Source organism: Canis lupus, chromosome 14, assembly GCF_003254725.2.
Source record: "Canis lupus dingo isolate Sandy chromosome 14, ASM325472v2, whole genome shotgun sequence".
In the NCBI taxonomy this organism is placed as follows: domain Eukaryota; kingdom Metazoa; phylum Chordata; class Mammalia; order Carnivora; family Canidae; genus Canis; species Canis lupus.
In genome coordinates, this window is record NC_064256.1 from 58833513 (window position 1) to 58861168 (window position 27656).

A 27656-nucleotide genomic window follows, 5' to 3' on the forward strand; every position below is an offset into this window, starting at 1 on the left:
AAAGCCAGACTATATTTTGGAAAAGGAGACACCTAGATATACTATGAGATGGCTCCAGTAGTATCTAAAATGAAAAGCTTTATCTATCCAAGGGTGGGGGGACCCACTAACGAGAGGCTAAAAGATAAGGAGCCATTTGTGACTAGAGGAATTTGAAACCACATGCTGTTTGGAAGATGCAGAGTTTGAAAAGACCAGGTACGTCAGACACCACGTCTGCTTCCTTGGCTGCTCACCGAGTGTTCCCTTCCCTGGTCAACATTGTGAGAGGGCAGTTTGATTAGTCCGCATTTATTTTCTATTAGACGTAGATTAGGAATTTTGTAGGCCTATCTGAAATTAATCCACGTGACTTCCCTCATCACCTGTAGCCTCAAATTATAATAAGTATCTGAACGTACATTTAGACTGAATGCTAGAATAATTGCAATAAACTCAAAGTCCGTTAAAAAGTGAGAATATATATAAAAAAAAAAGTGAGAATATAAATGCCCCTAGTGTACGTGTCTGAGTATCTCTGATTCCAATTAAATATATTTCCGTAATAATTCCTGACTCTAGGCAAGATTTAAAGACAAATGAACCTTAAAATTATGATTGTTGATTTGTAACGGCCTGGGTTGCCCTTCCTCGTATCAGAGACTAGGTCTGATGCCCAACCCGTATATAGGAGCAGAGCCGCCCAACGGGCTCCTGCGGGAGAAAAGAGCCAAACAGCTGCATGTAAGCATCTGGGGCATCTTTCCTGATAGACATATGTACAGCATGTAAGAGGTGACTGTAAAAAGAGAAGTTCTGAAGAAATGTCTTGCGTGTGCATTTCTATGTTTAATCATAGATCGCCGTGTAATTTATGTAGTGGTTCTGTTATGAAATCTCTTTTATGTCTCAGATAAAAGTCAGGACAGAGGTGTGAGAGGGCAGGGCCCACACTCGCGCTGGAACAGGCACAATGTACAATTCGTTTCTTTCCCTACCGGATGAAATAATAGTATTTTAAGGAAATTTTGGAAAGCATTCTTTCTTGCCAGTAATCATTGTATCTTGGGCGCATTGTTGTTGTTTTCCTCTGTGGATGGTAGAAAATCATCATGTAGCTATGTCTAGGCTTTTAAATGAATCTTCCTGAAAAGGTGGATCAAAAATAGTATTCTCGGGATTACTGAACAGCATCAGCTTCGCTTTGAAGTTGGGGTGTGAGCGCCCGGAGGTGCCTGATGGCACAGGGATGGGCAGGGCCCAGGAACCTGCGGACCATGGGGGGTCGTGCCCTGGGGTCTCTTGTACCTAAAGTGGTGGATGGCCTTCCGGAAAATGTGCTCCATTTCTTCTCCAAATCTCCTTTAAATTGGGAGGTGATTGTATCTGTTAGTGGAAACGTGGAAAACCATCTGGTTTTATTGCCTGAAGGTAAAAGGGCAGCGGGGGGAACCTGGAGTTCTGGGGGTGCCCTGGGCTGCTAGGGACCGACCCCGCCTTGCCGGCCACCCAGGCCCCTCCCTGCGCTTGGGGACCCTCCGCCCTCAGGGGACCCTGCGCCCTCCGTGGGCACCGCACCGTCCAGGGGAGGCCAGTCCGGTCCCAGGCCCCGGCTCCACCCCGGCGAGGTGCGGCTGCCCAGGTGCTGCGAGCCCGTGACCCCCAGGTCAAGGCCGCTACTGCAGACCGCGCAGACCGGGGGCGCCCGGCACCAGGTGGGGCCTCGTGGCTCCCCCGGACCAAGCAGCTCCGTCTGCCCTTCACAGCTCGCGGCTCAGCGCCAGGTGAGGACGCACGGAGGGCGAGGGGGAGACGTGCCCGTGCACATCCACACCCCACATGCTCATGTACACCCACCCCCACATGCTCGTGCATATCTACACCCCACACACCTGTGCGCATATATACCCCACGCGCCTGTGCATGTCCACACCCCACGCACCCATGCACATCCACACCCCACATGCTCGTGCACATCTACACCCCACATGTCTGTGCATTTCCGCCTCCAACATCCCGTTTGTCGACACTAATATGCACTCGGACCCCATCTGAGCGCGGCCCACCGCCCTGCACTTCACTTACAGGCGAGACGTTGAGGAACATCGAGTGACTGGCTTATATTTCTCTTACTGCGTTTTCATCACTGAAGTGACAAATCCGACCGCTGTCGTCATAGCTTTTGGATCTCTTTGAAAAGTGGAGCGTGAGGCTAGCCAGGACCCAGCTGGCACACCAGGCACAAGGGCCCTGTGGGAACGGGGGGTGCTCCTGAAGGGGTCACGCGCAGGTCCCGGGACAGACCCAAGTTCAGAAAAGGTCTGTGCGAGGAAGGGGCACCTCTGGGGGCCAAGGGAGAGGGGGCATTACCCAAGGGGGAGACCAACCTCCCTAGACGCTGCGCCTCCGTCCACAAGCTAGAGGAGCTCTCGTGGGCCTTTTAAGCCCCACAGGCAGGCATGGGGGCGCGATGGGCACAAATGGGGCGACCCCACGTCCTCGCTCCAGCCCGAGCCCACGAAGACTTCTGGGCAGAGCGTGCTTTTTAGAGATCACCGCAGTTGCTTGATGCGGGAGGATGCGACGGAGAAAAGGCAGGAAAGGAAGCCCGGAGCCTTATGAGCAAACCCTCTGGGTGACTCAAGGGAGTGACGAGGGATGGCCGGATGGGGAGGGCGGCGTTAGGGGCCTGGGAGGAGGGGTGACTTAGGGAGCGGGCTGGAGCTGAGGCCTAGGAGGCCGGGGTCACTGAGCGTGGCATGAGCAGATCCTAGGAACGCAGTCAACTTCTGATTCGGGAAGGTGAGCCGAGGACAGTGTCATCTGCCAAGATGGTCAGGAGCTCTGCTCCACGTGCCCGTGAATCGTCTGAGAGGAGTGGGAGAAAAATAACAAAATGAAGAAGAATTAGTAAATATTTATTAAATGCTGACTACAGGCCAGATGCAGTTTTTGAGTGCTTTAAGTGTATTACTTCATTTATCACCGGAAAAACCCTGTGGGCTCTATACGTGGCTTCTCTGGTTTATAAAGAAGCAGAGGCCTGTGAAATGTGGCACAATGTACACAGGGTCACCCGGCAAATGAGTTGCAAAATTGGCATTGAACCCCAGAAATCGATGCCAAAGCCTGGAAGCTTAAGGGACCAAGCTTAAGCTTGGAAGCCAAGGATGCCAAAGCTCCAGGGACCTCCGGCTCAGGGAAGCTGTTTGGCCCCATCTGCTTCTCAATCACGGTGGCCCTGCTTGTGCAGACACCCACCTGCTGTGCAGACACCTACCTGCCTATGCAGATACTTACCTGCCTGTGCAGAGACCTGCCTGCCTATGCAGAGACCCATCTGCTTGTGCAGACACCTACCTGCCTGTGCAGAGACCCGCCTGCTTGTGCAGAGACCCACTTGCCCGTGCAGACACCTACCTGCTTATGCAGAGACCCACCTGCCTGTGCAGAGACCCATATGCTTGTGCAGAGACCCACCTGCTCGTGTAGAAACCTACCACAGCAGGTAGCCAAGCCCCCGCCTGCAGACATGCGTGTGCGTAGACTCAGGCTCACAGTAACACGATGAGACACATGTACATCAGACTAGCCCACGCAGCGTGCACATCCACACGCACACAGTGCAGATACACCTGTGCACACACACAACGCAGATGCACCTGTGCACATGGTATGTATTAAGTAGCAGGCATTTTCTTTCCAGGGAATAGATCTTTATTAATAGCACTCATAGGCCATCTCTTTCAGCTTGGCATTCACTAACTTAGAGCTCCTGACGCACTGGTGTGCCCACTTAGTGATCCCAATCCTCCTCATTATGTTTTGTTGTCGGGGGCGGGGGGACTTTTTCTATAGAACGTGCACAAATGGCGAGTCTCTGTCACTTCTATAGTGATACTTCTGACCCCGGGTGTTCTGTTCAATTGTTTCCCATCATTACTACTCAAACTAAACGTTCAAATTTTTTAGTGACAATTGAAATAAGATTTAAATTCCAGTTAGCCCTCCCCGCCCCAATGGTGTAGATGGTAGGTGTGAGAGCACGTGATCGGTGTGGCTGGCCCGTGGGCACAGACAATTCCAAGTCAGAGCAAAGAGTTGGGGTCCATTATTCTCGGGGAATAGAAAGCAAATAGATTCATTCTTCTGCACGTGGCTGTCCAATGTTCCCAGCACCATTTATTGAAGAGACTGTCTTTCTTCCAGTGGATAGTCTTTCCTCCTTTATCGAATATTAGTTGACCATAGAGTTCAGGGTCCACTTCTGGGTTCTCTATTCTGTTCCACTGATCTATGCGTCTGCTTTTGTGCCAGTACCACACTGTCTTGATGACCACAGCTTTGTAGTACAACCTGAAATCTGGCATTGTGATGCCCCCAGATATGGTTTTCTTTTTCAATATTCCCCTGGCTATTCGGGGTCTTTTCTGCTTCCACACAAATCTTAAGATGATTTGTTCCAACTCTCTGAAGAAAGTCCATGCTATTTTGATAGGGATTGGATTAAACGTGTACATTGCCCTGGGTAACATTGACAGTTTCACAATGTTAATTCTGCCAATCCATGAGCATGGAATATTTTTCCACCTCTTTGTGTCTTCCTCAATTTCTTTCAGAGTGTTCTGTAGTTTTTAGGGTATAGATCCTTTACCTCTTTGGTTAGGTTTATTCCTAGGTATCTTATGCTGTTGGGTGCAATTGTAAATGGGATTGACTCCTTAATTTCTCTTTCTTCAGTCTCATTGTTAGTGTCTAGAAATGCCACTGACTTCTGGGCATTGATTTTGTATCCTGCCACGCTGCCAAATTGCTGTATGAGTTCTAGCAATCTTGGGGTGGAGGCTTTTGGGTTTTCTATGTAGAGTATCATGTCATCGGCGAAGAGGGAGAGTTTGACTTCTTCTTTGCCAGTTTGAAAGATCTAAATGTGAGATCCAAGAGTCCATCAAAATCCTAGAGGAGAACACAGGCAACACCCTTTTTGAACTCGGCCACAGTAACTTCTTGCAAGATACATCCACGAAGGCAAAAGAAACAAAAGCAAAAATGAACTATTGGGACTTCATCAAGATAAGAAGCTTCTGCACAGCAAAGGATACAGTCAACAAAACTCAAAGACAACCTACAGAATGGGAGAGGATATTTGCAAATGACGTATCAGATAAAGGGCTAGTTTCCAAGATCTATGAAAAACTTATTAAACTCAACACCAAAGAAACAAACAATCCAATCATGAAATGGGCAAAAGACATGAACAGAAATCTCACAGAAGAAGACATGGACATGGCCAATAAGCACAAGAAAAAATGCTCTGCATCACTTGCCATCAGGGAAATACAAATCAAAACTACGTTGAGATACCATCTTACACTAGTGAGAATGGGGAAAATTAACAAGGCAGGAAACCACAAATGTTGGAGAGGATGCGGAGAAAGGAGAAGCCTCCTGCACTGTTGGTGGGAATGTGACCTGGTGCAGCCACTCTGGAAAACTGTGTGGAGGTTCCTCAAAGAGTAAAAAATAGACCTGCCCTACGACCCAGCAATTGCACTGCTGGGGATTTACCCCAAAGATACAGATGCAGTGAAACGCCGGGACACCTGCACCCCGATGTTTCTAGCAGCAATGGCCACAATAGCCAAACTGTGGAAGGAGCCTCGGTGTCCTCAGACAGATGAATGGATAAAGAAGCTGTGGTTTATGTACACAATGGAATATTCCTCAGCCATTAGAAACGACAAATACCGACCATTTGCTTCGAGGTGGATGGACCTGGAGGGTATGATGCTGAGTGAAGTGAGTCAACCGGAGAAGGACAAACATTATATGGTCTCATTCATTTGGGGAATATAAATAACAGTGAAAGGGAATAAAGGGGAAAGGAGGGAAAATGAGTGGGAAATATCAGAAAGGGAGACAGAACATAAAGACTCCTAACTCTGGGAAACGAACTAGGGGTAGAGGAAGGGGATGGGGGGGTGCGGGCAACTGGGTGACGGGCACTGAGGGGGGAACTTGACAGGATGAGCACTGGGTGTTATTCTGTATGTTGGCAAATTGAACACCAATAAAAAATAAATTTAAAATAAAATAAAAATGCTCAGGAAAAAAAAAAGCAAATAGAAACAAAGAGGTTTAAACGGAGGAGTAACAGGAACTGATTTTGCTCCAACTGCCCCCCTCCCCGGTGTTCAGCGGAGAACACTTACCAGGACCAAAGAACTGAGAGCAGACACACCCCACACAACAAACCATTAAGGGGCGAGTGGAGTGGGCCGGCGAGGACGTCGGGGAGCTGCACTGGAGCAGGAACAGCGGGACCAAGAAAGTCCGGGAGGTGCAGGAAAGGTGACAAAGGAAGTGCCGGCAGGACCTGCTGGGGGACAACACGGAAGCCACGGAGGAGCTTAGACAGGGAGACTTCCTGAGAAAGGGAGGCGGGAGAGAAGTGGGGGCTCCAGCTCCCCCGGCCAGCGAACATTTCAGTGCATGTGACCTCCATGGGGTGCCCAGGGGCAGCGAGGTGCCCAGGAGGAGCAGTGGGGTGCCCAAGAGCAGCGGTACAGTGCCCAGGAGGAGGAATGGGGTACCCAGAAGTGGCAGGGTGCCCAGGGGAGGCAGGGTGCCCAGGAGGAGCAGGGTACCCAGGGGAGGCAGCGTGCCCAGGAGGAGCGAGGTGCCCAGGAGGAGCAGGGTGCCCAGGAGAGGCAGGGTGCCAGTGGAGGCGGGGGTGCTCCAAAGGAGTGGGGTGCCCAGGGGAGGCGGGGTGCCCAGAGGAGGCAGGGTGCCCAGGAGGAGCAAGGTGCCCAGGAGAGGAGGGGTGCCCAGGGAAGGCAGGATCCCAGGGAAGGCAGGTGCCCAAGGGAGGCAGGGTGCCCAGGAGGAGCGAGGTGCCCAGGAGAGGAGGGGTGCCAAGGGGAGGCAGGTGCCCAGGGGAGGCGGGGTGCACAGGGGTGGCGACTAAGAACCCTAGGTAGTGGGGAGGGTCAAGGCCTCACACAAGTATAAGAGGTGCAAAGATAAAGAGGGTGCACAAAGCTCGACAGCATGGGACGTCAGCAGGCGGGTGTGCACACGGAGAAGCAGCATCTACAGGGACCTGGCGGGTGAGCGTGCACACGGAGAAGCAGCGTCCACGGGAACGGGGGCAGGTGAGTGTGCACATGAAGAAGCAGTGTCCGTGGAGACCTGGCGGGTGAGTGTGCACACGGAGAACAGCGTCTGCGGGGACCTGGGGGGTGAGCGTGCACACGGAGAAGCAGCCCCCAGGGGTACCTGGTGGGTGGGTGTGCACACGAAGCGCCCTCCCTGGGGACCCGGGCCCCCGCCACCTGGGCCGAGAGGAGGGGCAGGAAGGAGGGAGAACTCGGCCGAAGGCTGAGCCCAGGGGCGCCGGGCCCCCAGCTGCCGTCGGGACCCGGGAGAGAATCCGAGGTGTTTGGAGGCGCCGAGCTTTGGGGTCACAGGTGCCGCAGCAGCGGGCGACCAATCCCTGGCCCGGTGGCGACAAGTGCTGTGGAACCGTGTCTATTAAGTTTCCCCTCTGATGTTTTCTCATTTTATCTCTAAGGAAAAAAAAAAAAAAACCCAACCTGCTCGTGTGTTTGGAGAGACCAGAACCGGTGTCCTCACTTCTGCACCAAGGAGCGAGCGCGTGTGGCACGAACCCTCGGGTGGGGAACGTCGTCCGAATTCGGCCGTTTTGGCCAAAGAACCGCCAACTCCGTCGGGCTCCCGGGGATGAACCGTGGTCTCTGGGGGTCAGTGTCAACGTGCCGTGGATTTTGCAAAGTGCCCCCCAAAGAATCACTTTGGAGCCTCCTCGGCGCCCCACCGTTGCAAGGCCGAGCCCAGGACACACAGAGGGTCCGGGGCGGGGGGTGGTGACGAGTGGCCGGGGCGTGCAGGAAGGCGCAGCTCGGCCTCGCCCTGCACCTGCACCTGCACCTGCACCTGTCGGCAGGGCCGCGGAGGTGTAGCCAGGCCTTTTGGTTTGGTTTTAATTTATTTGAGAGAAAGAGCACGAGCGGGGCGGGGTGGGGAGGTGGCGAGGGAGACGCAGAGTCCCTGTGAGCAGGGGCCCGGGGGGCCTGGCCCGGGGACCGAGCAGAAGGCAGGTGCCCACGGACAAGGCACCAGGCGCCCCTGACCCGGGCCTCGAGCCTCACCGTCTGCGTCTCTGAAAGGAACTGCTGCCGCCTCACGGGATGGTCGGGGCAGTGACACTCGTGCAAGGGCGCCCCTTTAACGCCGAGGCTTGAGGTTGACCGCAGGCCAGCCCTGTCCACTCCCCACTCGTGGGGGTTCCCGGAACAGCTGGAGAGAGGTCCCGGGCTCGCGGGGACCCTGCGTGCTCCCGCCTGCGGGTGGGCGTGCCCTGTGGAGCTCGGCCCTCCTCCCGGGCAGCCTTAGGACCTGTTCCTTGCCCTCTTCCATCATTCTTGGCGGGAGCCTTTTACGCGCATTAAAGACCCGGGACATCTCAGGGAATAGATTCCAAGTGAGCGTGGCTGACCCCCTGGGCCTCGGGCTCTTCGCTCTGTCCCTGCGTTGAGACCCTTGAAGAGAACCGAGCTGCTCACGGCGGCCGGCGGCAGGTGACCCGGGCCCACCGTCAGCAGACCCGCACTTCCACGAGTCCCTACAGGTGAAACGTGGGTGCTCAGAACATCCGGGCTCCTGGCTGGGTATTAAGAGGAGTGTGCACCGGACTTCACTGCTCCTCCTCCTCCTCCTTCTTTCTTCTCCTCCTCCTCCTCCTCCTCCTCCTCCTCCTCCTCCTTCTTCTTCTTCTTCTTCTTCTTCTTCTCCTCCTTCTCCTCCTCCTTCTCCTCCTCCTCCCCTCCTTCTCCTCCTCTTCCTCCTTCTCCTCCTTCTTCTTTCTTCTTCTTCTCCTCCTCCTCCTCCTCTCCTTCTTCTTCTTCTTCTTCTTCTTCTTCTTCTTCTTCTTCTTCTTCTTCTTCTTCTCCTCCTCCTCCTCCTCCCCCTCCTTCTACTCCTCCTCCCCCTCCTCCTCCTCCTTCCTCTTTCTTCTTCTCCTTCTTCTCCTCTTCCTCTTCCTCCTCTTCCTCCTCCTCCTCCTTCTCCTCCTCCTCCCCCTCCTTCTCCTCCTCTCCCTCCTCCTTCTTCTTCTTTCTTTTTCTTCTTCTCCTTCTTCTCCTCCTCCTCCTCCTCCTCCTCCTCCGCCTCCTCCTCCTCCTCCTTCTTCTTCTTCTTCTCTTCTCTTCTTCTTCTTCTTCTTCTCTTCTTCTTCTTCTTCTTCTTCTTCTTCTTCTTCTTTCTTTCTTCTTGCTTCTTCTTCTCTCTTCTTCTTCCTCCTCCCCCTCCTTCTCCTCCTCTTCCTCAGCTCCGTGGTGCCGGTCCTCTTCTCTTCTGCTCTTCTCTTCTCCTCCTCCTCCTCACTCTCTCCTCTCCTCCGCCTCCTTCTTCTTCTTCTTCTTCTTTCTTTCTCCTCCTTCTTCTTCTTCTTCTTCTTCTTCTTCTTCTTTTTCTTCACTTTCTCCTTTTCTCCTTTCCTAACGTTTAACATAAAGGAGAAGGGCATTCATAGGGGAAACTGCTGGTCTCCAGGAATAAATGAATAAAACCACCATAATGATGGATGGATCTACCTAACTAGTCAAAGAAAAATGCAGAATTGGCATCTCTTCAAAAAAAAAAAAATTTCAAGTTAGGACATAAGTTTCATCTATTTTTGTTTCTATCTTCTTAGAAGTTAATCTTTTTTAAAGATTTTATTTATTTATTCATGAGAGACACAGAGAGAAAGAGAGGCAGAGACACAGACAGAGAGAGAAGCAGGCTCCATGCAGGGAGACCAATGTGGGACTCGATCCCAGGACCCCAGGATCACGTCCTGAGCCCAAGGTGGACACTCAACCACTGACAAACTTCTGTTGCTTCTGGGTGCCCCAGAAGCTAATTTTTTGTAGTCAATTCTTCTAAAGAGGCTTTATTGTAAGAATCACTTTTCTGAACTTTAGCAAATGTTCTGCAATGCGATCTGTACTACAAAACATACTTGCTCACCACCGTTGGCTTCATCTCCATTGTTTGAGATGCTAAAATCTTTATTACGAAATATTTTGAGGATGCTAAAAAGTAGGAAAAATAAACAAATGCTACATTCTCACCACCGAGACCCAACAAACGTGAATATTTTGACTTGTTTGTTTCAGATATTTCTATTATTTTTAAGAAAACAAGAGTTAAGATGGCAGGCGAAGCTGTCCAGGTTCTAACCCCCTTCCGGCCCCTCCGTGCACAAAGCCGACAGCCTTAGGTTTGTACGTTACCTTGTCCATTCATGTTCTGGTGATTAGTCTATATATGTGCGCACGCTCGCTAAGTGGAGCGGAGATTCCAGATCCCAGAAAGTCTTCGGTTTATCATAGACGAAGGGGTTGTAAGGTGGGGACAGGAATTAGGAATGCTTTTACCAGGTGCGACCCCTCACCCGGCCGATAACTCCGTCTTAAGGAAGTTCCCGGAAAACACTACGGTGACCCAGGCACTGAGCCTACGCAGGTAACGAAGGGACCTACACCCTGGGAGGCCCGGGGGCTTCAAGGCCACGGTGACCCTGAGCGACGCCGCACGGGCAGCAGCAGCACGAGGGCCGCGAGCAAGGCTTTCGGCCCTGCGATCTGTGCCCGAGCCAACGGTCACCAAGGCCCTCTGGGAAGTGTGTGCGCAGAGTTGGCGCACCAAGAAATAACGATCGTCGTCTTTAATTCTCGTGACCAGTCTTGACTTTAGTTGACTCTGGGGTCCCGACGTGTCACCCAGCACCCATGCTTGAGCCGGGTTGTAGACAGGCGCCCTTTAGGTGAGGAGGACCAGCACCCCGGGACGATGCTCCTGCCAGAAGCTCACGCTGACCGGCACGGCCACGTGCTGGGCAGTTGCCCTCGGACGTTGTGGGGATTGGGGGGCCAGGCAGGAGCTCACGCGGGTTCAGGAGTCAGAGCGGGGGCCCGGGAGGTCGCTGAGCTGCGCTCCAGGGTGCCCGGAGGCCGCAGGCCCGCCGCGGGAAGCAGGGCTGGCCACGTGGGGCCGTTGCGGTGGCCCAGGCGGGCCTGCCGCTCACTTGGGTCTCGGCCACAGCTTCTGGGGGCAACTGGGTCCCCCCACAACGGGCCGTGTCCCCATGTCAGCTCTTTGGCCTCTAGACTGAGGACAACACGGCGGGAGGGGTCAAAGGAAGTTGGCTGTGATGGCCCTCCCTTCGAAAATAGAGAAATCCCCCAGTTTCAGATACGGGGTGGGTGTCTTGTCACTTGTCCTGGCTGGTTCACCTGCTGGGTCTGCGCCAGGGACAGGTGATCTCGTGCAACTAAGCAGCCTATCGTAGAAGCCACTCAGTGGTGTCACCTCAGCGCATGTGGTCACGGGAGGGTCCCCGGCCACCCCCTGGGACTGGCAGGTGCTTTTCCTCTGGCCGGTTGGCCAGGCCACCCGGGCCGCGTGCCTCCCTGTCCCCTGCATCAGCCGGCTGCCTTGGAGCCTGTGCCCCTGCAGGGTCCCCCCGGCAGGGCCTGGACCGTCTCGCTGTCCCGGCCCCCAGGCGATGCTGGCCGCCCCGGGGGTGACACGTATGGGGTACGGTGGCCATGCGTGACACCTTGTCCTCAGCCTGAGCTCTCACACTCCGGGCTCATCCCTTTACCCCATAAAGAGAAGGAAAGTGACACCCCAACTTCCCCCTAAATCACTTCTCCTACAGGGCGTGCTCGCTGTCCCCCGACTCCTCTGGCCGTTCCCGGCCCGTCAGCTCCCCGGCCCTGCCTCTGACACGCGCACCACCGAAGCTGCACGCACTCATCGGGCCCTGTCGTGCAACGCACAACCACTCTGCGCCGGGCCGCGCGAGCCAAGCGGTGGGTGTGCACGCTGACACACGGGGTCGCGGGCCCGGGCTGCGGCAGCACACGAAGGCTCCCGCCGGGCCCACGGGGCAGCTCCCACAGGGACTCCAGAAGCGCTGCGGGGACGCGGGACACCGCCGGCCTCCGACCTCTACCCCGGGTCGGAGCTTGTCCTTCAGATCCCCGCAGTGTCCCCTCTGGGCCGTGACACGCGCGCCCTCGGATCCAGAGCCACAGCTTCCTTACAGCATCTCTGCTCTGCAGGCGCCTCTTTGGCCCCTGGCACCGCGCTTCTGCCAATCTGCCTAGGAAACCGGGGGCTCAGCCTTCCCGCCCTGTGCACGCGCCTGAGCTGCCCCTGCCTCCCGGGTGCCCCTCACCCACGTGCTGCCCCACAGCGCCTGCTGCTGTCGCCCGGCCTGCCCTCGCCACCTTCCTCCCCTGTGCCTCAAGCCCTTCTCCACCTGGTGCCAATGTAGACTTCAGGAGTAGGGCCCTACTGCTGCTGCAGACCCCATGGGGGCAGGGGGCAGGGCCCTGCTGGTGCAGACTCACGGGGTGGGGCCAGGGCACTACTGGTGCAGACCCCATGGGGAGGGGGGACTAGGGCTCTGCTGGTGCAGACCCACAGGGTGTGGGGGTTTAGGGCCCTGCTGCTGCAGACCCCGTGGGGGTGGCAGGGCCCTGCTGCTGCAGACTCAAGGGGTGGGGGTGGAGGGCCTAGGGCCCTGCTGGTGCAGACTCAAGGGGTGGGGGCCAGGGCCCTGCTGGTGCAGACCCACGGTGGGGGGCAGGGCCCTGCTGGTGCAGACCCACGGAGGGGGGGTGCTAGGGCCCTGCTGGTACAGATCCACGGTGGGGTGGTGCAGGGCCTGCTGGTGCAGACCCATGGTGTGGGGGGGGCCAGGACCCTGCTGGTGCAGACCCACAGGGGGCTCTCATGGCCTCCGCATCAGGTCCCAGATTCCTGCGAGGCCTTCCCCTACCTGCCCCCACCCTGCTTCTGCAGGCCCAGGGGCTCCTTCCTGCGGTGGGCGCACCCCGCCAAGGCCCATCCCTTCACCTTCTTTACAAGGACCCTCACCGGAAATATGCTTCGTGTTTTTTTCTCATTAAAAATCTGCCCCACAGTGTTCCCAGGATGGGCCAAACCCTCAGCCTGCTTTGACATCTTGCTTCTCTGAGATCCTCAGCCTGCGCCAGGCACTTGTGAGGACCAGAGTGTCAGTGTCGAGGCACTTGCCACCCCGATGAGTACCTGTGGCTGGCAGAGGTTGCACCAGGCGCTGGCTAAGTGCTCCCCGTCCGTTTGTCTCATCTCTCCAATTACATTGTGAGTTTCCTGAAGTAGGGATTCTAGTTGGGATTTTTGTGGGTTTTTTGTTTTTTTTTTCTGATTTTCCTGGTGTCCAGCCCAACCTATTCCACAGTAGATGTTCAGTGAATCTTACTAAATTGAATTGAATTGGTCTCAAACTTGGCAAGACAAAACAAGATGAATTCCAAGGAAAACTCAGAAAAATAGGAGGGAATTAGAAAGCTGAGTGTCAGACTGATTCATATGGAAACTTAAGCACCGTGATCGCACGTCAGACCTTCATCACAGCAAATTTCTTCTCCCATTTTGCTGCAGCACAGCTTTCCAGAGAGAAATAGATTTTTAAGCTATGCATGTGTGAAGAACTTAGCAACACAAGGGCAGTTAAAATCCCACATGCTTGGTCCATAATATATAAAAGGTAATCGTCCAAAGCTTAGTTTTTAATTCTGGAAAATACAACTCTTTTTCCCCTCCTCCTTCACTGGTCGAGCTTCAGGATCCTGCCCTTTTGACAAGCATTTGAGCAATGAATTATAAAACAAAGAGGACTTTCTCCTGCTCCGGTAGGAACAGATGCCTGCCATCTTTCTTACTAGATCAATCAAAGGTCATTATTTCTAGGCCTATTTTGTTAAAATCTTCTTTTAGGAAGAAGAGAAAAAAAAAAAAAACGTCCCAGAAGCACAGTGGAGATGCCGTGGGCTGGAGTAATGAACTGAAAGAGGTGTTGCGTCCGGTTGCCCGGCTCGTGGGGTCCTTGCAAGGCTCTAACAGGTCAGTTTTTGTTGTTTTGTTTTGTTTTGTTTTGTTTTGTTTTGTTTTGTTTTAACAGGTCAGTTGTAAGAGCAGGCTCAGCGTTCGATGCGCTCGGCTCTGTTGGGGTGAGATTTCCTTACACCAAACAGAAGAACTTTAGTCAAGTCCTAATGAACAAAGTATTAACCACTAGACCGTGAGGTTAGGAAATTGCTCAAATGGTTAATGAAGAACCGAGATCAGCAGAGCTCGAGCCAGGGCTGAGAACACCCAGGTCGAGTAGAAGCAAGGCAAGACGTGACCATGGTCCAAACAGGCAAGGAGGGACCTACCTGAGCGGCGCCGGGGTCAGAGTTCGAGACAGACCTTCAATTACCTGTCATCCCCACGATCGTTTTCACATTTCCTGCCCCCCTTTCCTTCTTGACGCAACCACTGATCTGCTTTCGTCACTATCGATTCATTTGAATCTTCTAGAGTTTTACATAAATGGAATCACGCAATATGCATTATTTATTGTTTGGCTTTTCTCGCTCGACATAACTACTTTGCTTTCCACCCATGTTGCTGTACGTATCAGTAGGTCATTCCTTTTGTTGATAAGCTGCTTTCTCTAGGCATGATTATTTTGAGACTTACCCATGTTGTTGCAGGCGTCAATAAGCCATTCTTTTTTTTTCCTTGTTGAGTAATATTCCACGATATGGGTATAATGCAATTTGCCTGTTCACTTGTTCGTGGACATTTGCCGTGTTGCCAGCTTGGGGCTATTGCTAACGAAGCTGCCATAAACATTGGTGCATAAGACTCTGTACAGAAATATGTACAAAGAGCTTTGCTCTCTCCTTAGTAAATAAGATACCTAGGAGAGGAACAGGGAATCAGAGGTTAGGTGTACGTTTAGGAATTTAAGGAACTGTCGAACTGATTTCTGAAGTGATTGAGCCATTTGACGTTTGCACCTGCAGCGTATGCGAGTTCCAGTTCCTCCACGTCCCCATCAACACCTAGTATTGTCAGACTTTTCAACTTTAGCCTTTATAGTAAATGACACATTGTGGTCTTATCTAACACTTTTCTGATGAATGTTGGGATTTAACATTTCTTTCATGTGCTTATTCTTCATCTGCACGTCTTCTTTGTGAGTCAGTTGTCCATATATGTAAGGTTTTTTTTTTTTTCCTGGACTCTCTCGTGTTTTGTTCCTTATTTGTCTATCTTGACATCAGTAACACACGATCTTGAAATCCAGTAGTATTAGCGCTCCAACTTTGTGCTTACTTTTCAACTTCTTAAATATACTTTCGGTCTTTGACATTTTCATATGAATTTTGGAATTAGCCTGCCATTTTCTAAAAAAACACCTGCTGGGATTTTGATTGGAATTGGAACCCAAAGACCGATTTGGGGTAAATCATCATCTTCATATTAAGCATTTTGATCCATGAACATGCTATAATCTTCATTTCTTAGTAAGTATTCTTTAATTTCTCTCAGTCATATTTCATGATTTTCAATGTACACGTCTTACATATCTTTTTTTTCCAAGATACATTCCTAGGTATTTAGTATTTTTTTTTAAGATTTTATTTTTTTATTTGACAGAGAGCGAGAACACAAGTAGGCAGAGTGGCAGGTGGAGGAAAAGGGAGAAGCAGGACCCTGCTGAGCAGGGAGTCCAATGTGGGGCTCGATCCCAGGACCCCAAGATCATGACCTAAGCTGAAGGCAGATGCTTAACTGACTGAGCCACCCAGAGAGCCCAGGTATTTAGTATTTTTAATGTAGCTGTAAATTGTGCTGTTTAATTTCAATTTCTGATTGTCAGTTGCTAGTGTATAGAAAACAATTTATCTTTTGCTTTTGACTTTGTATTTTTCATTTTTACTAAAAATCACTAGTCCTAGTAGTGCTTTTGTAAATTCTATTGCATTTTCTGCATAGACAATAATATGGTCTACAAATAAAGACAGACTGGGTGTTTTTTATTTCATTCTCTTACTTTGTATAATGAGGAAAAAAGTAGTATATATTTACCCAAGTGGTAGGCCCTCCATTATCCTTTAACATTTCTTGTCATATAATCTGCTGGTGATGAATGCTTTTCAGCTTTTGTGTGTTTGAACAATCTTTGTATTACCTTCATTGGAAGATATTTTCACTGGATAGAAAATTCAAATTTGACACTTTTTTTCCCTTTCTGTGCAGGTAGTACATGCATCGCTTTTTCCAGGACATTGGTTGTTATCTTGATGCTTGTTCCTCTGTACAATATGACTTTTCTCCTCTGACTGCTTTATTTATTTATTTATTTATTTATTTATTTATTTATTTATTCCTCTGACTGCTTTAAAGATTTCCTACATATCACTGGTTTTGAGCAAAGTGATTATACTGTGCCATGGTGTAGTTTTCTTCATGTGTTTGTGGTTGAGGCCCTATTATATTCCTGGACCTTTTACATTCAAGGTTGGAAAATTTTCTAATGTGATTTCTTCAAATCTTTCTTTTGCTCCTATCGCTTGAGAACCCTAATTACCTGTGTATTAGTCCACTTGATTTGTCACAGCTCAGTGATGCTTTCTCCACTGGTTCTAATTTATTTTTCTGTCTCAGGTTTCTTTTGTAGAATTCATGTTGCTGTGTCTCGAGACTCGTTAATCTTTTCTTCCTCAATGGCTTATTTGCTGTTTATTCCATGCAGCGTATTCTTCATGTCATGCTTTGTAGTTTTTATCCCTAAAAGTTTGATTTCATTGTTTTAAAAATATCTTTCCTGTCCCCACTTAATTTTTTTTTAATGTGGAATACCACTATAATTACAAAGATAATCTTTGCTAATGTATCTGTGCCAGTTCTGGATCTATTCCAAGCGATGTATTTTTTCACTCTGAAAATTTTTCATATTTTCTTGCTTTTCAGCATGACTGGTAATCTTTGATTGGATGTTAGACACTGCAAATTTTCCCTTGTTGAGGGCTGGTTACTTTGTCTTGCATTAAATATTCTTGAGCTTTGTTCTGGATGCATTTATATTACACAAAAAGAGTAGGATAATCTAGGGTCTTGCTTTAATGATTTGCTTGGATGCCTGTAGAGCCATATTTATTCTATGGCTAATTATCTCTCACTACTGAGATGGGACTTTCTGTACTCCACCCACTGCCCTATAAATTATGGGGTTTCTAGTCTGGCTGGTGAGAACAGCACTATTTCCAGCCTGTTGTGGGTACTAGATATCGTTTGCTCTAATTCTTTTGAGTGGGTTACTCAGAACTTTTCTGAACACTCAAAGAGGATACCTTATATATCTGTTGATCTCTTTATGCATTTCTCTTCTCCATTTCAAACTCAACACTCCGTTTTCTGAGCTTCATCTCTTCTAAATATGGAATCCAGGCTCTACTTAGATTGTGTCCGTTCACCACATTCTGGTAGCTCTCTCAAGGAAATAAGCTGGGGAACCCACAGGGCTCACTTCATTTGTTATCAGCCTCTTGAAGACCACTGTCTTTATTGCCTAATATCCGGTGTCTTAAAAAAAAAAATCATTGTTTCAAACACTTTGCTGTTATTGCATATTTCAAGCAGAAGGATACATTCCAACTCCATTATTTCAACTTGGCTGGAAGTAGAAACCCTATTTTGCATTTTTACTGTTGATAATAAACACATAGATTGACAATTTTTTTCTCATGGAATTAAAGACAAGACCTTCTAAGTTCTTAGACTAAAATGAAATTGAAAATAAATATATTTGTAAGACTCTAGCCTGTCCTCAATACAATATCTATCAAAGATAAATGAGTTCACACACAAAATAAATTAATATAACTTTTGAATATATACCAAAAAGATTACTAAAGAAATAACTGATTAGAGAAATTCAGCAATATATTAAAATAACATGTCATGACAAAGAAATTAAGAATAGTTTAGGAAATCTGTTAATATAGCAGCTTTCTTATAAAGTAGTTAAGAGCATGGACTTTGAATTTAGACAAACCTTGTTAAAATCACACTTACTTGCTGTGTAATTTGGGGTATGTTTCTTAAGATCTCTGATGCATAGGTACCTTTTCTTTTTGATGAAACTTCCCTCATTGGTACTATGAGAAGAGCAAAGGAAATATTGTATTTGATACACTCAGCAAAGAAGTTTTGGGTGCCACAGATTCTCTTTTTTTAGTTACTTTCTAGAATTGCATGAGAATTGCAAAATTAGTGATCAGCTACCATCCTTAACTCTCCACGGAGATTTTTTTCAGTGATGTGAACTCAGCTTTGACTCTGTACACTCCCAGTTTAACAAATGTGGATTCAAAGTTAAAAGGTTAAGGGTCAGGCATAAATGCATTTTATAAATCTAACACACTATTATATTATTAGACCACAAGTACAATTTGATAGTTCACTCAAACATTTATAAGACCTGAGCTCTAACTGCAATCTGCAGATTCAATCTATATCCACTTAGAGCTAAATGAGTACTTAGCCCATGATAATCCAGTGTCCTCCATCCCAGTCAAAAACAGATGGCCTCCTTTAGAGTAGTTTCTCCTTATTGGAATCATTTCGGACAATAGTTTTTGACTCATTTAACTAACTCATAATCCATACATGTGTTAACTCACACATAGAGTGAATAGATATGCACTGACACCTAAGGAAACACTACCCAGCTGTATGCAAAGTGTTGAGTGGGATACAAAATAGCATATTTGTTCTCAAGAAAAAATGGACGTACAAAGAGAAAAAAAACAATAAAATAAATGAAAAATAGTGTTATAAAATAGAAAACACAAGAATCAAAGTAGGTATCATGACAAATAAATGCTGGGCTCAGACGAGGGAGGTCTGCCGTGGGCCGGTGTGGTCAGGGGAAGCTGCACAGGGGAGGTGATTGCTGAGCTGGGGTTTCCAGACTGAGCGTAGGACCACCTGGATGGCTCCACTGGGTTAGGCGTCCAACTCTTGATTTTGGCTCAGGTCATGATCTCAGGGTCCAGGGATGGAGCCTTGTCTTGGGCTCCTCACTGAGCAGGGAGTCTGCTTAAGGATTCTCTCTCCCTCTCCCTCTGCACCTCCCCTCATTTGTTCTCTCTCTCTCTCTCTCTCTCTCTCTTTCTCTCTGAAAAAAATAAATAAATCTTTTAAAAAATAAAACAAAAAAGGCCGAGTGCAAGGTGAGCCTATGGGACATGAAGATATGTCAGAGGAGCACTATGATGTGAGCAAAATCAAGGATGCCTGAGATTCATGCCACTACATTAGCGGCAATGAGTGGATGGTGGTCGGCCCACGTGGCTAGTATAGATTAACCTGTGGGAGAGTAAATGGGGATAGGTCTGGAAAAATAAGTTCAAATTCAGTATTTTATTCTGCAAGCACTGAGGAATGTGGCCAAGATTGCTAGCTGACACCTCTCTTGATTTCCCCTTCTCCTATGGTCATAGAATCTCCTGCTTTAACTAGATACTTGGGTTTCTGGAACAAGAACTCTCTCCCCTCCCTCTCATAGCTGTGAGACGTGAGTGGCAGTGACGTGTGTTTCTGGGTAAGCCCTTAAAGGGGAGAAGTGTGCCCGCCCCCCTTCTACTTCCCCCTTTCTTCAGCCCATATGAGGAATAGAGTGAGCCATTTGGGACCACATGAGCGAGGGACATGCCGTAGCACAGCAGTCGCAGGAGACAAGGGCTTGACTCCTTGGGCTACTCACACAGATATGTTTTATGAAACACAAACTCGCTTCTATTTTGCTTAAACCCTGTATTGCAGCCACACCTGGGCGCTGAGCTGTTGCTTCCCCACAGTCCACACTTAGACAAGGTCTGGGATGGCTACTCACTTCCGACCTTCATTTAGCCCAACGTGCCACATCCATGACAATACACGTGTGAGCTGGAAAGCTCTGCCTTAAGAGAGCTGCTGCAGGGTTTGGATAAGGAAGTGGCATGATAGGAATTGTGTTTTATAGGACGTGAGTGATGCAGAGCGAGTCAGTGCTGCCCGGGGCTGGAGTGGGGATTGTAGGGATCTACAGTAAAGGCACACGTTGAAACTTTTAGAAATGATGAAATGCTCTGTATCTCAGCTGTGGTTGTAGTTATAGGTGTATATATATTTGTCAAAACTAGTACTTAAAATACGTGAGATACATGTGTCGATGAAAGAGACTGGGCAGCTCAGTTGGCTACGTACCTGACTCTTGGTTTTGGCTCAGGTCATGGTCTCGGGCTCAGGAGACGGAGCCCTGTGTTGGGCTCCCCACGGAGCCCAGAGTCTGCTTGAGATTCGCTCTCTCCTTCTCCTTCTGCCCCTCCCTCTGCTCTCTCCTGCTCCAAAACAAATAAATAGATAAATAAATAATAAAATCTTTTAAAAAAATGAATTTGGCTGTGTGTGTGCAAGATAGGCCAATGAGAGGGAACAAGAGGTGGGAAAAGACAGAAATGTATGACTTCAATCAAAGTTTCTGATTATTTGGACTTGTTCTGGAAATAGTAGGAAGAACAAAATTAGATAGAAAAAATACTCATTTTGAAGGGAAAAAATAACAGGATTTGGAGGCAGATTGGGCCTGGAGCTACTGAGTGATGGAGGAGGATTTGGGTTTTCCCTGTAAGGTCGCAGCTGAGGTGCCCTGTCCCCGGGGTTGGGGGGGTTAGAGCCCCGCCACCTGCTGGTTCGATGCATCTCCTACACTTCTCTGAATTACTCTTCTGTCGTGAGATGGGATCACGACGCACACAGGGTGCAAAGAAGTTGCAAAGAGCCGAGGAAATCGCCGTAGGACCCCATGGCCCCCGTGGCCCGGCACCCAGCGGGCGCCCGTGAATGCACGAGATGGAGAAGGATGCGGTAACGTGCCCTAAGAGAAAGTAAGTGAGTTTTCAAGACGGGCCGACAGCCTCTGCCAGACGTGTTCCTGGGAGGCGCGTGGAGGCAGCAAATGGGAGCTCAGTAGCTCACGGGTCCGGTCGGAGGAGCCTGCTTGGAAGTGACAGGCGGAGGACGGGCAGGAGGCTGGGTCGACTCACTGGCGGAGGGGGGGGTTCAGACAAAGGGGAGCTCTGCGTGCGCTTCTCCTCCTCCTGGCTTCGGCCTCAGCCCGATCCCGTGAGGCTCCCTGGGCCGCAGGCCATGCTGCGGAATCCGGGGCCTGTGGGCCCGCGAGCCCCTTGGGATCCCTGCCGCCCCAATGCCTTGGTGTGCACGGCCGGCCCGGCCTGGGCTGCCCCAGCCGCTGCCCTGCAGCAGGTCTCCAGGTAGGGCCCCCCCACCTGCCCCAGCCGCTGCCCTGCAGCCGCTCTCCAGGGAGGACCCCCCACCTGCTGCCCCACCCGCTGCCCTGCAGCAGGTCTCCAGGTAGGGCCCCCCCACCTGCCCCAGCCGCTCCCCTGTGGCCGCTCTCCGGGGAGGGCCCCCCACTTGCCCCAGCCAGCCTTCACCTCTGCTGCCTCTCGCTCCCCCATCTGCTGCCAGTTCTTGTGGATTCGCCCTGTTGTCATCGGGCACATGCATCCCCCTTTTCTCACTTCTCTCTTCCTGGTGAGGATCCTCTCTCCGGGCCCAGCCACAGCAGCCCAGCCGCCCTGCCACAGCCTGGAGGGTTCTAGAACTGCGCAGCGCCCGGTACCTACCCAAGGTAAGGAGTGGCCGCCCGTGGGGGTGGCGTCGTCGCCGCGCCCCCCTCACCGGCACCGCCTCATCACTGGTTCATCCGGTTAGATTTCTGAGATGCGCATCACTCCACCTTCTGAAGCTGCCTGCATGACTCCCAGTTGCCTTACGAAATGAAGTCGGAAAACCTGAAGTTCCATTTCTGTTGCCCTGGTTCCTCCCCAGCACCCCGTGCCGTCCCACCACATCAGGGGGCCAGCTCCGCCCCGGGTGACACCCAGTTTGAACTGCAGAGTCACGGAGGGCTCTCCAGGCCACGTCTTCGGTGCAGTGGCCCTAAGCCCCCACCCCTTCTTGTCTCCTGCCCGCACCGTGACCATGACCCCGCTCACTGCATCTTCTCTTCCTTGTTCTATGTGTGGCTAGCTCAGTGTCCCTCAAGCAGGGCTTGAAAACAGACACCATCCCCTAGCGTCATTTCTTTCCCTTTTTTTTTTTTTTTAAAGATTTTATTCATGAGAGAGAGAGAGAGGCAGAGGGAGAAGCAGGCTCCATGCAGGGAGCCTGACATGGGACTCGATCCCAGGTCTCCAGGATCATACCCCAGGCTGAAGGCAGGTGCTAAACCACTGAGCCACCCAGGTGTCCCCACCTAGTGCCATTTCTGAACCTTCCAGGCATTCTGAATGGGCTGTTAACTAGACTGAAAATCATCTTCAATGTTGACTTCCAAAAGTGGGGACTTCTAGAAAAGAAAGCTTTTGAAAACTCCCAAATACTTAGCAATTTTGTTTGCAGCTCACCCGAACAGTGAGCTCCCTCAGCCCTCCCAGCTTAAAGACACGCTTTCAGGTCTCTTGCAGTCTTACTATTCCAAGTGCACTGCACCACAAGAGGCGTGTGTAGACCTCGCTGTAAATGTCATTTGTTCCCATTAGCCAGTGTAGTGTAGAGAAGATGACGGCCTCTGTTTATGTTGGCTATTTTAGGGTACTAAATCAGGTCATATATCAAAGCAGCCAAGTCTAAAAATGTAGAAATTGACTTTTATTTATAATTTGAGGATTTCTTTTAACTGAGGTCAACACAATATATGCTTGTTCTTTCGTGACTGAGACACATTAACGAAAAAGCAGGCATTGGGATAATTTGATCATTATCCAAATAACTCAAATAACACTCATAGCTGTCTCAAATTTAGGTGAAATTACAGGGAGGTGGGTGTTCAGATTATAAAAAGGGATGCTTCTGGTTTCGATTGAGCAAAGGATTTACTCAGTTTTCCATCGACTCGATGGAAGAGATAAAATTGGGCAGTTGATTTCAAACATTGCATTTCTTAGATTCATTTTCTCCTAAAAAATTACGTTAAGAAATGGGGACGTGAAAGCGCACTGAAAAGACAAAGTAGCACGAATGTACATATTTTATATTATAACGAACAACCATGTTATTTCTCATTTAGCTGAGAAACAAACCTGAAAGGTCCACGGGCATCTTTTTGTCTTTCCTCCCATCCTCTTACACATTAGGTCCAGAGTTTGGAAATTATTATTGTTAATGATTTTTTCTCATATTTCTCTTTTTGCTCAACATGTTGAGTGGTAAAAGTGCTTATAATGTATAGAAATTAGACACAGACTAATTATTACTCTCTAGAAAATATTTATTGACACATTTTAATTTTCTTTCCATTTCTGAGAGATAAACGTAACACACAAAATACAGTAAAATGCACGCTCCCCATTTCAAATAAATATATTTTACTCTTGTAAAAAATTTAATAATCTGTGTCATTCACCACAGTATCTTAATCAGTGAAATAAAACAAAGAAAATCTCTAGTTAAATTGTCACTTATTTTAATGATTCTCATGGCATTTTGCTGGAGAAAAGGAACACTGTTCTCTGTAGAATTATATTCAGACTCGCGGACTATTGCCTCTTGTTTGGAGAAGACAAAAAAAGTAAGCTCATTTTAAAAAGTGTCGAGCCTCAAAAGAGCCTTAGTTTGGGAGAAAGGTAGCAACCGAGATTTTGCTGAATGAGCGACATTATGTGCAAGCGTTCTTGTTAATACTTCCTAGAGACCAGACGACTATTCTGAATTACAACGATTCCAACGCATCACACAGGCAATTTTTCAAAATTAGTGGTTAAGTATTTAAATTAACGGTTATGTACGTAATATGAGCCCGAAACGGAATTTTAAAGCTCTATCAACAGGAAAGGTTAAAAATAATGGTGCTATACAGGACAAATTTATCCTTTTCACTCACAATGATTATTCTTAACGTTATAGGAACTGAAATCTACTGAATTACACAGACTCAGCACAGACTCTTATATACACATAGATCCCTGATCAGTTTAAGACAACGTGGTAATTTGCTCTTATAAGTAGTAAGAATATTTCAGTAACCAGAAAAAAATCACATTTAGGTAGTCACCCAGCTGCAGGGTTTTCATATGTAAAATCTACCCACTTTCAAAAGAACAGGCCACCAAGTAATACGACTCACTACATAACCCTGCCTAGTTTCCTGCGTCAGGAGTCCACTGGTACCTGATACACTAGCAAGCTTATGGAGGCCAGCGGAGCGTCCAGCTCGACTGCAGCCCCCGCGCCGTCACAGCACGGCATGTTTACGTGGATGCAGAGATGCTGGTCACGCTGTGCCACAGCATAAGCCTCGGAGCATAACTGTGTTCAGGAAACATCTCATGCAGGCTATAAAGTGGGTATGACATCTGCCCTCAGCATCATAAAGGGCGCCAACCACTGCCCAGGTGGCGACTTACAAAATGAAACTTGTCCCTCTTCACTTGAAAGGGTAGAAAACTACACGCTCCGGCATTCCTTGATGGCGACATCTTTATCTCTACGCTTTTCTGAAACAGATAAGTGTGCACTCAAAAATTCACAAGTCCAATAAAACAACTCTGCGGTCTCCTCCGTTGACATTCTTCTATAATTCCTCCATCTCAAAGTGTGTGGTAAAGCTGTTTGCCATTGACGTGTGTTCAAAGATCCTCGACAGGCTCGGTTTCAGCAGTTCCACTGAGTGACAGGACAGATGCTGAGACGTGTCATTCTTCAGGGACATCATTTGGTCTGTCCCGGGCTCCCTTCTATCATAGTAGAGAGCCCAGAGTAGAGTGATGGTGAGAATCATGGCCAAGATCTGTGTCACTCCAATGGAAATTCCCAGAAACCTCAGCACCTGCAGTTGCTTGGTTCCTCTCAGAAAGGAATACATTTTCTTCCCGCAACCCTGTAAAAGGAATAGCGCGGCATTAGGTTGGATGTGTTACAGAGGGTCCAAAGTAATGAAAACAAGTGACGTGTATGAGTTAATGGAACCAAACAACTCGAATCCTAGAAGCTGAATACGGTGATTCTCAGCAGGGAGCACCGATGAGAAACCAAAGGGCAGATGGAAGTGAGCACTTTGTGAAAAGCCTGCCCAGGTGATTCTGATGAGCTTTCCCCTTCTTCTGTCTTCCTCACAACCTGAAATTGAGAGCCACTGGTATAAAACACAACTAGAGCAGGGGGTTGGTGATTTTATTTTATTTTATTTTTTTTTGGAAAGGGCCAGACAGTAAATCTTTTAGGCTTTGCTGGCCATATTGTCTCCGTGGCAACCGCTGATCTCTGCCAGTGTTAACCAGAAAGCCACCACAGACAGGAGGTACACAAACACACGTGGCTGCATTCCAATGAGACCTTGTGAACAACAAAAAAGCAGCAGGCCAGATTCGGGGCATGGGCCATAGATTGCTGACCCCTGGTAGAGACCAATCCAAATTTTTCAAAAGTAATGTTTCCTTATTATTATTTGTATTCGCTGTTCAATGATAGCTCATTTGGTGAGAGATTCCGCCCCCCCACCCCAAAGATCAGAGATGCTTGCCCAGTCCACTGCTGAAACATGCTGGTGGGTGGAAGTCCCTCTATTCTCTTTCCCCAACCCCACCCCCCTGCACGCACGCGCTTCTGCCCACTGCCAAGAAATACACGTGGAGGACTATCTGGCCTGACATCAGGTTCTACTTCTACTGGGTAAGGGTCGGAAAGAGTCTTCAGCACCCCTATGTGCCAAAGACACCCGACTTCAAAAGATAAGCAAGGTTTTTGTTTGTGTTTAGTGTTACACATAAAAGGCTAAGGGGTGCCTGTGAAAGAACAGAATTCTAGAAGGAGAGAAGGGGAAAGAAAGATAAACAATAACCAAGGATAATGGAAGGGATGGGACAGGGGAAAGGAGGGAGAATGGGAGTAACTGCTGGCATAAGTCACGTCTCCGGTGAGCAAAGCACAGAGAACAGGCCGTGTCTCTGCTGCCTCCACAACATGGAAATGGTAATTCACTCTTCTAAAAGGAAGCTTATTCTAAAGGAAAGTCTAGGAAATAATTTTTTAATAATAGATTTCAAGAACTTTGAAGATTCTACGATTTCCCTCTATTTGGGAACAAACAAATCAGCCTGCCACAGTTTTATGGGCTTCTGGCAGAGGATGGAGACCAAGGCCTCTATTACTCATAGCGACAGCAATGGCCAGAGCATGTGCCAGCTCCTGGAGACCGAAGGGCAACGCAGAGTCAGACAGCCAGACACCGCCTGTGCACACAGTGGGTGCCATTATCAAAGAGAAACCTCAAGCTGAGGCAACCCGAATCTTTCATGATGGGCGGTACACATACTTGCCCTTTGCTTTGGAGAAAGACATTATCTTTATTAGACTGGAGAGTAAATACACCCACCCTTTGCTCTGGAGGGAGACACTATCTCTACCGTCAAGGCTGTTTTGTGTGCAAAAACCCTTGAAAAGAGGGGGGCCTGAGTGCCTCAGTCAGTTAGGCGTCTGACTCTTGATTTTGGCTCAGGTCATGATCTCAGGGTTCTGGGATCGAGTTCTGAGCCGGGCTCCAAGCTCAGCACGGAGTCTACTTGTCCCTCTCCCTCTGCTCCTCCCCGCTGCTCATACTCTCTCCCTCAAATAAACAAACAAAATCTTAAAAAAAAAAAAAAAAAAAAAGGCAACACCTTGAAAAGATAGTCCAGAACAAAAGCATCCAGTGCTTCTATGCACAAGACATGCAGAAATGCAAGAGACCCATGGGAAATTTATCTCCCAGTGAAGAACCCAACTTTTCAAAGCTTTTCTTCGGAGTTTGTGTTAACAGTCACTCAGTCCGCTTACCCTGTGGAGGCAGCTACTTGAATAAAAATGAATTGATAATAAACTTAGAAAATTGCCTCCTTGTTTTCTTTTCCAGATTCCACAGAGAACTCAACTAAATCAAGGAGAGCAAGACTAACTGAGTCAGTTGTTAATTGGCACATGATATTGGAGGAGAAGAATGAACAATACATAATTCTTAGACTTCCAAAGACACTGATCAGTGACTTTACTCCAGTAAATCATTATTCTCAGAAACAAAAGATTATGTAAAACCCGTCATAGACCTATTTCAAGAGCTTTTTATGGTAAATCATGTAATGCAAATTGACAGCAAGAGATTAGCAAAATATCATCAATTTTACCAAAAATGAGATTAAAATATTTATAATTTAATACTAATTAACACTGGTTCATTAAAATCACTTCTCTGGCCATATTTTTTAATACTTACACAAATGTGCAGGTGCATCATGAACACACCCCACATACACACATGTTCTGTGTGTCACAAAGAAAATTCACCAAAGTTCAAATACTTTCTAAGGAGTCCATTAGGCTAGTCTATCAGAGCCAACTCATTGTTAGGTTTATGTGTAATTCCAACAAGCATTTTTGTATGACACTGGATAGAATAATGGTTAAGATCATGGACCACAGAACCAGAATTCTGAATTTCAGGTCCCTGCTCTCCTACTTGTAAGCTACATGACTTTGGGCAAGTTACTTACTCTTTCTCCGCTTCGGTTTTGCCATCTGAAAAAGATAATAATAGTGTTGACCTACTTGGGTAATTGGGGAAATTAAATGAATAAACACACTACTTAGAGTGGGGTCTAGTACATGGTAAGAGTGGTGTCAGCTCGGATCTGGTGCGTCTGCCCACAGAAGATTAGAAAGCTCAAATTGAAATAGAAACT

General features: G+C 48.6%; 1 protein-coding gene across 10 annotated transcripts in view; it reads right to left on the reverse strand.

Annotated features, from left to right (window-relative positions):
* Positions 1-2084: 2084 nt before the first annotated feature.
* TSPAN12 (tetraspanin 12) overlaps positions 2085-27656 on the reverse strand; it is an 86122-nt gene continuing 60550 nt past the window's right edge. For 8 of the 10 annotated variants that reach the window (XM_049093853.1, XM_035698377.2, XM_049093854.1 and 5 more), the window contains exon 8: positions 23195-24823. In XM_049093853.1, coding sequence (XP_048949810.1) covers positions 24518-24823 — 306 coding nt within the window. In that variant the 3' untranslated portion in view covers positions 23195-24517. Of the gene's footprint in view, positions 2848-23194; positions 24824-27467; positions 27493-27656 lie in introns of those variants that run through there. The other 2 variants (XM_049093856.1, XM_049093858.1) reach the window with 2 other exon arrangements.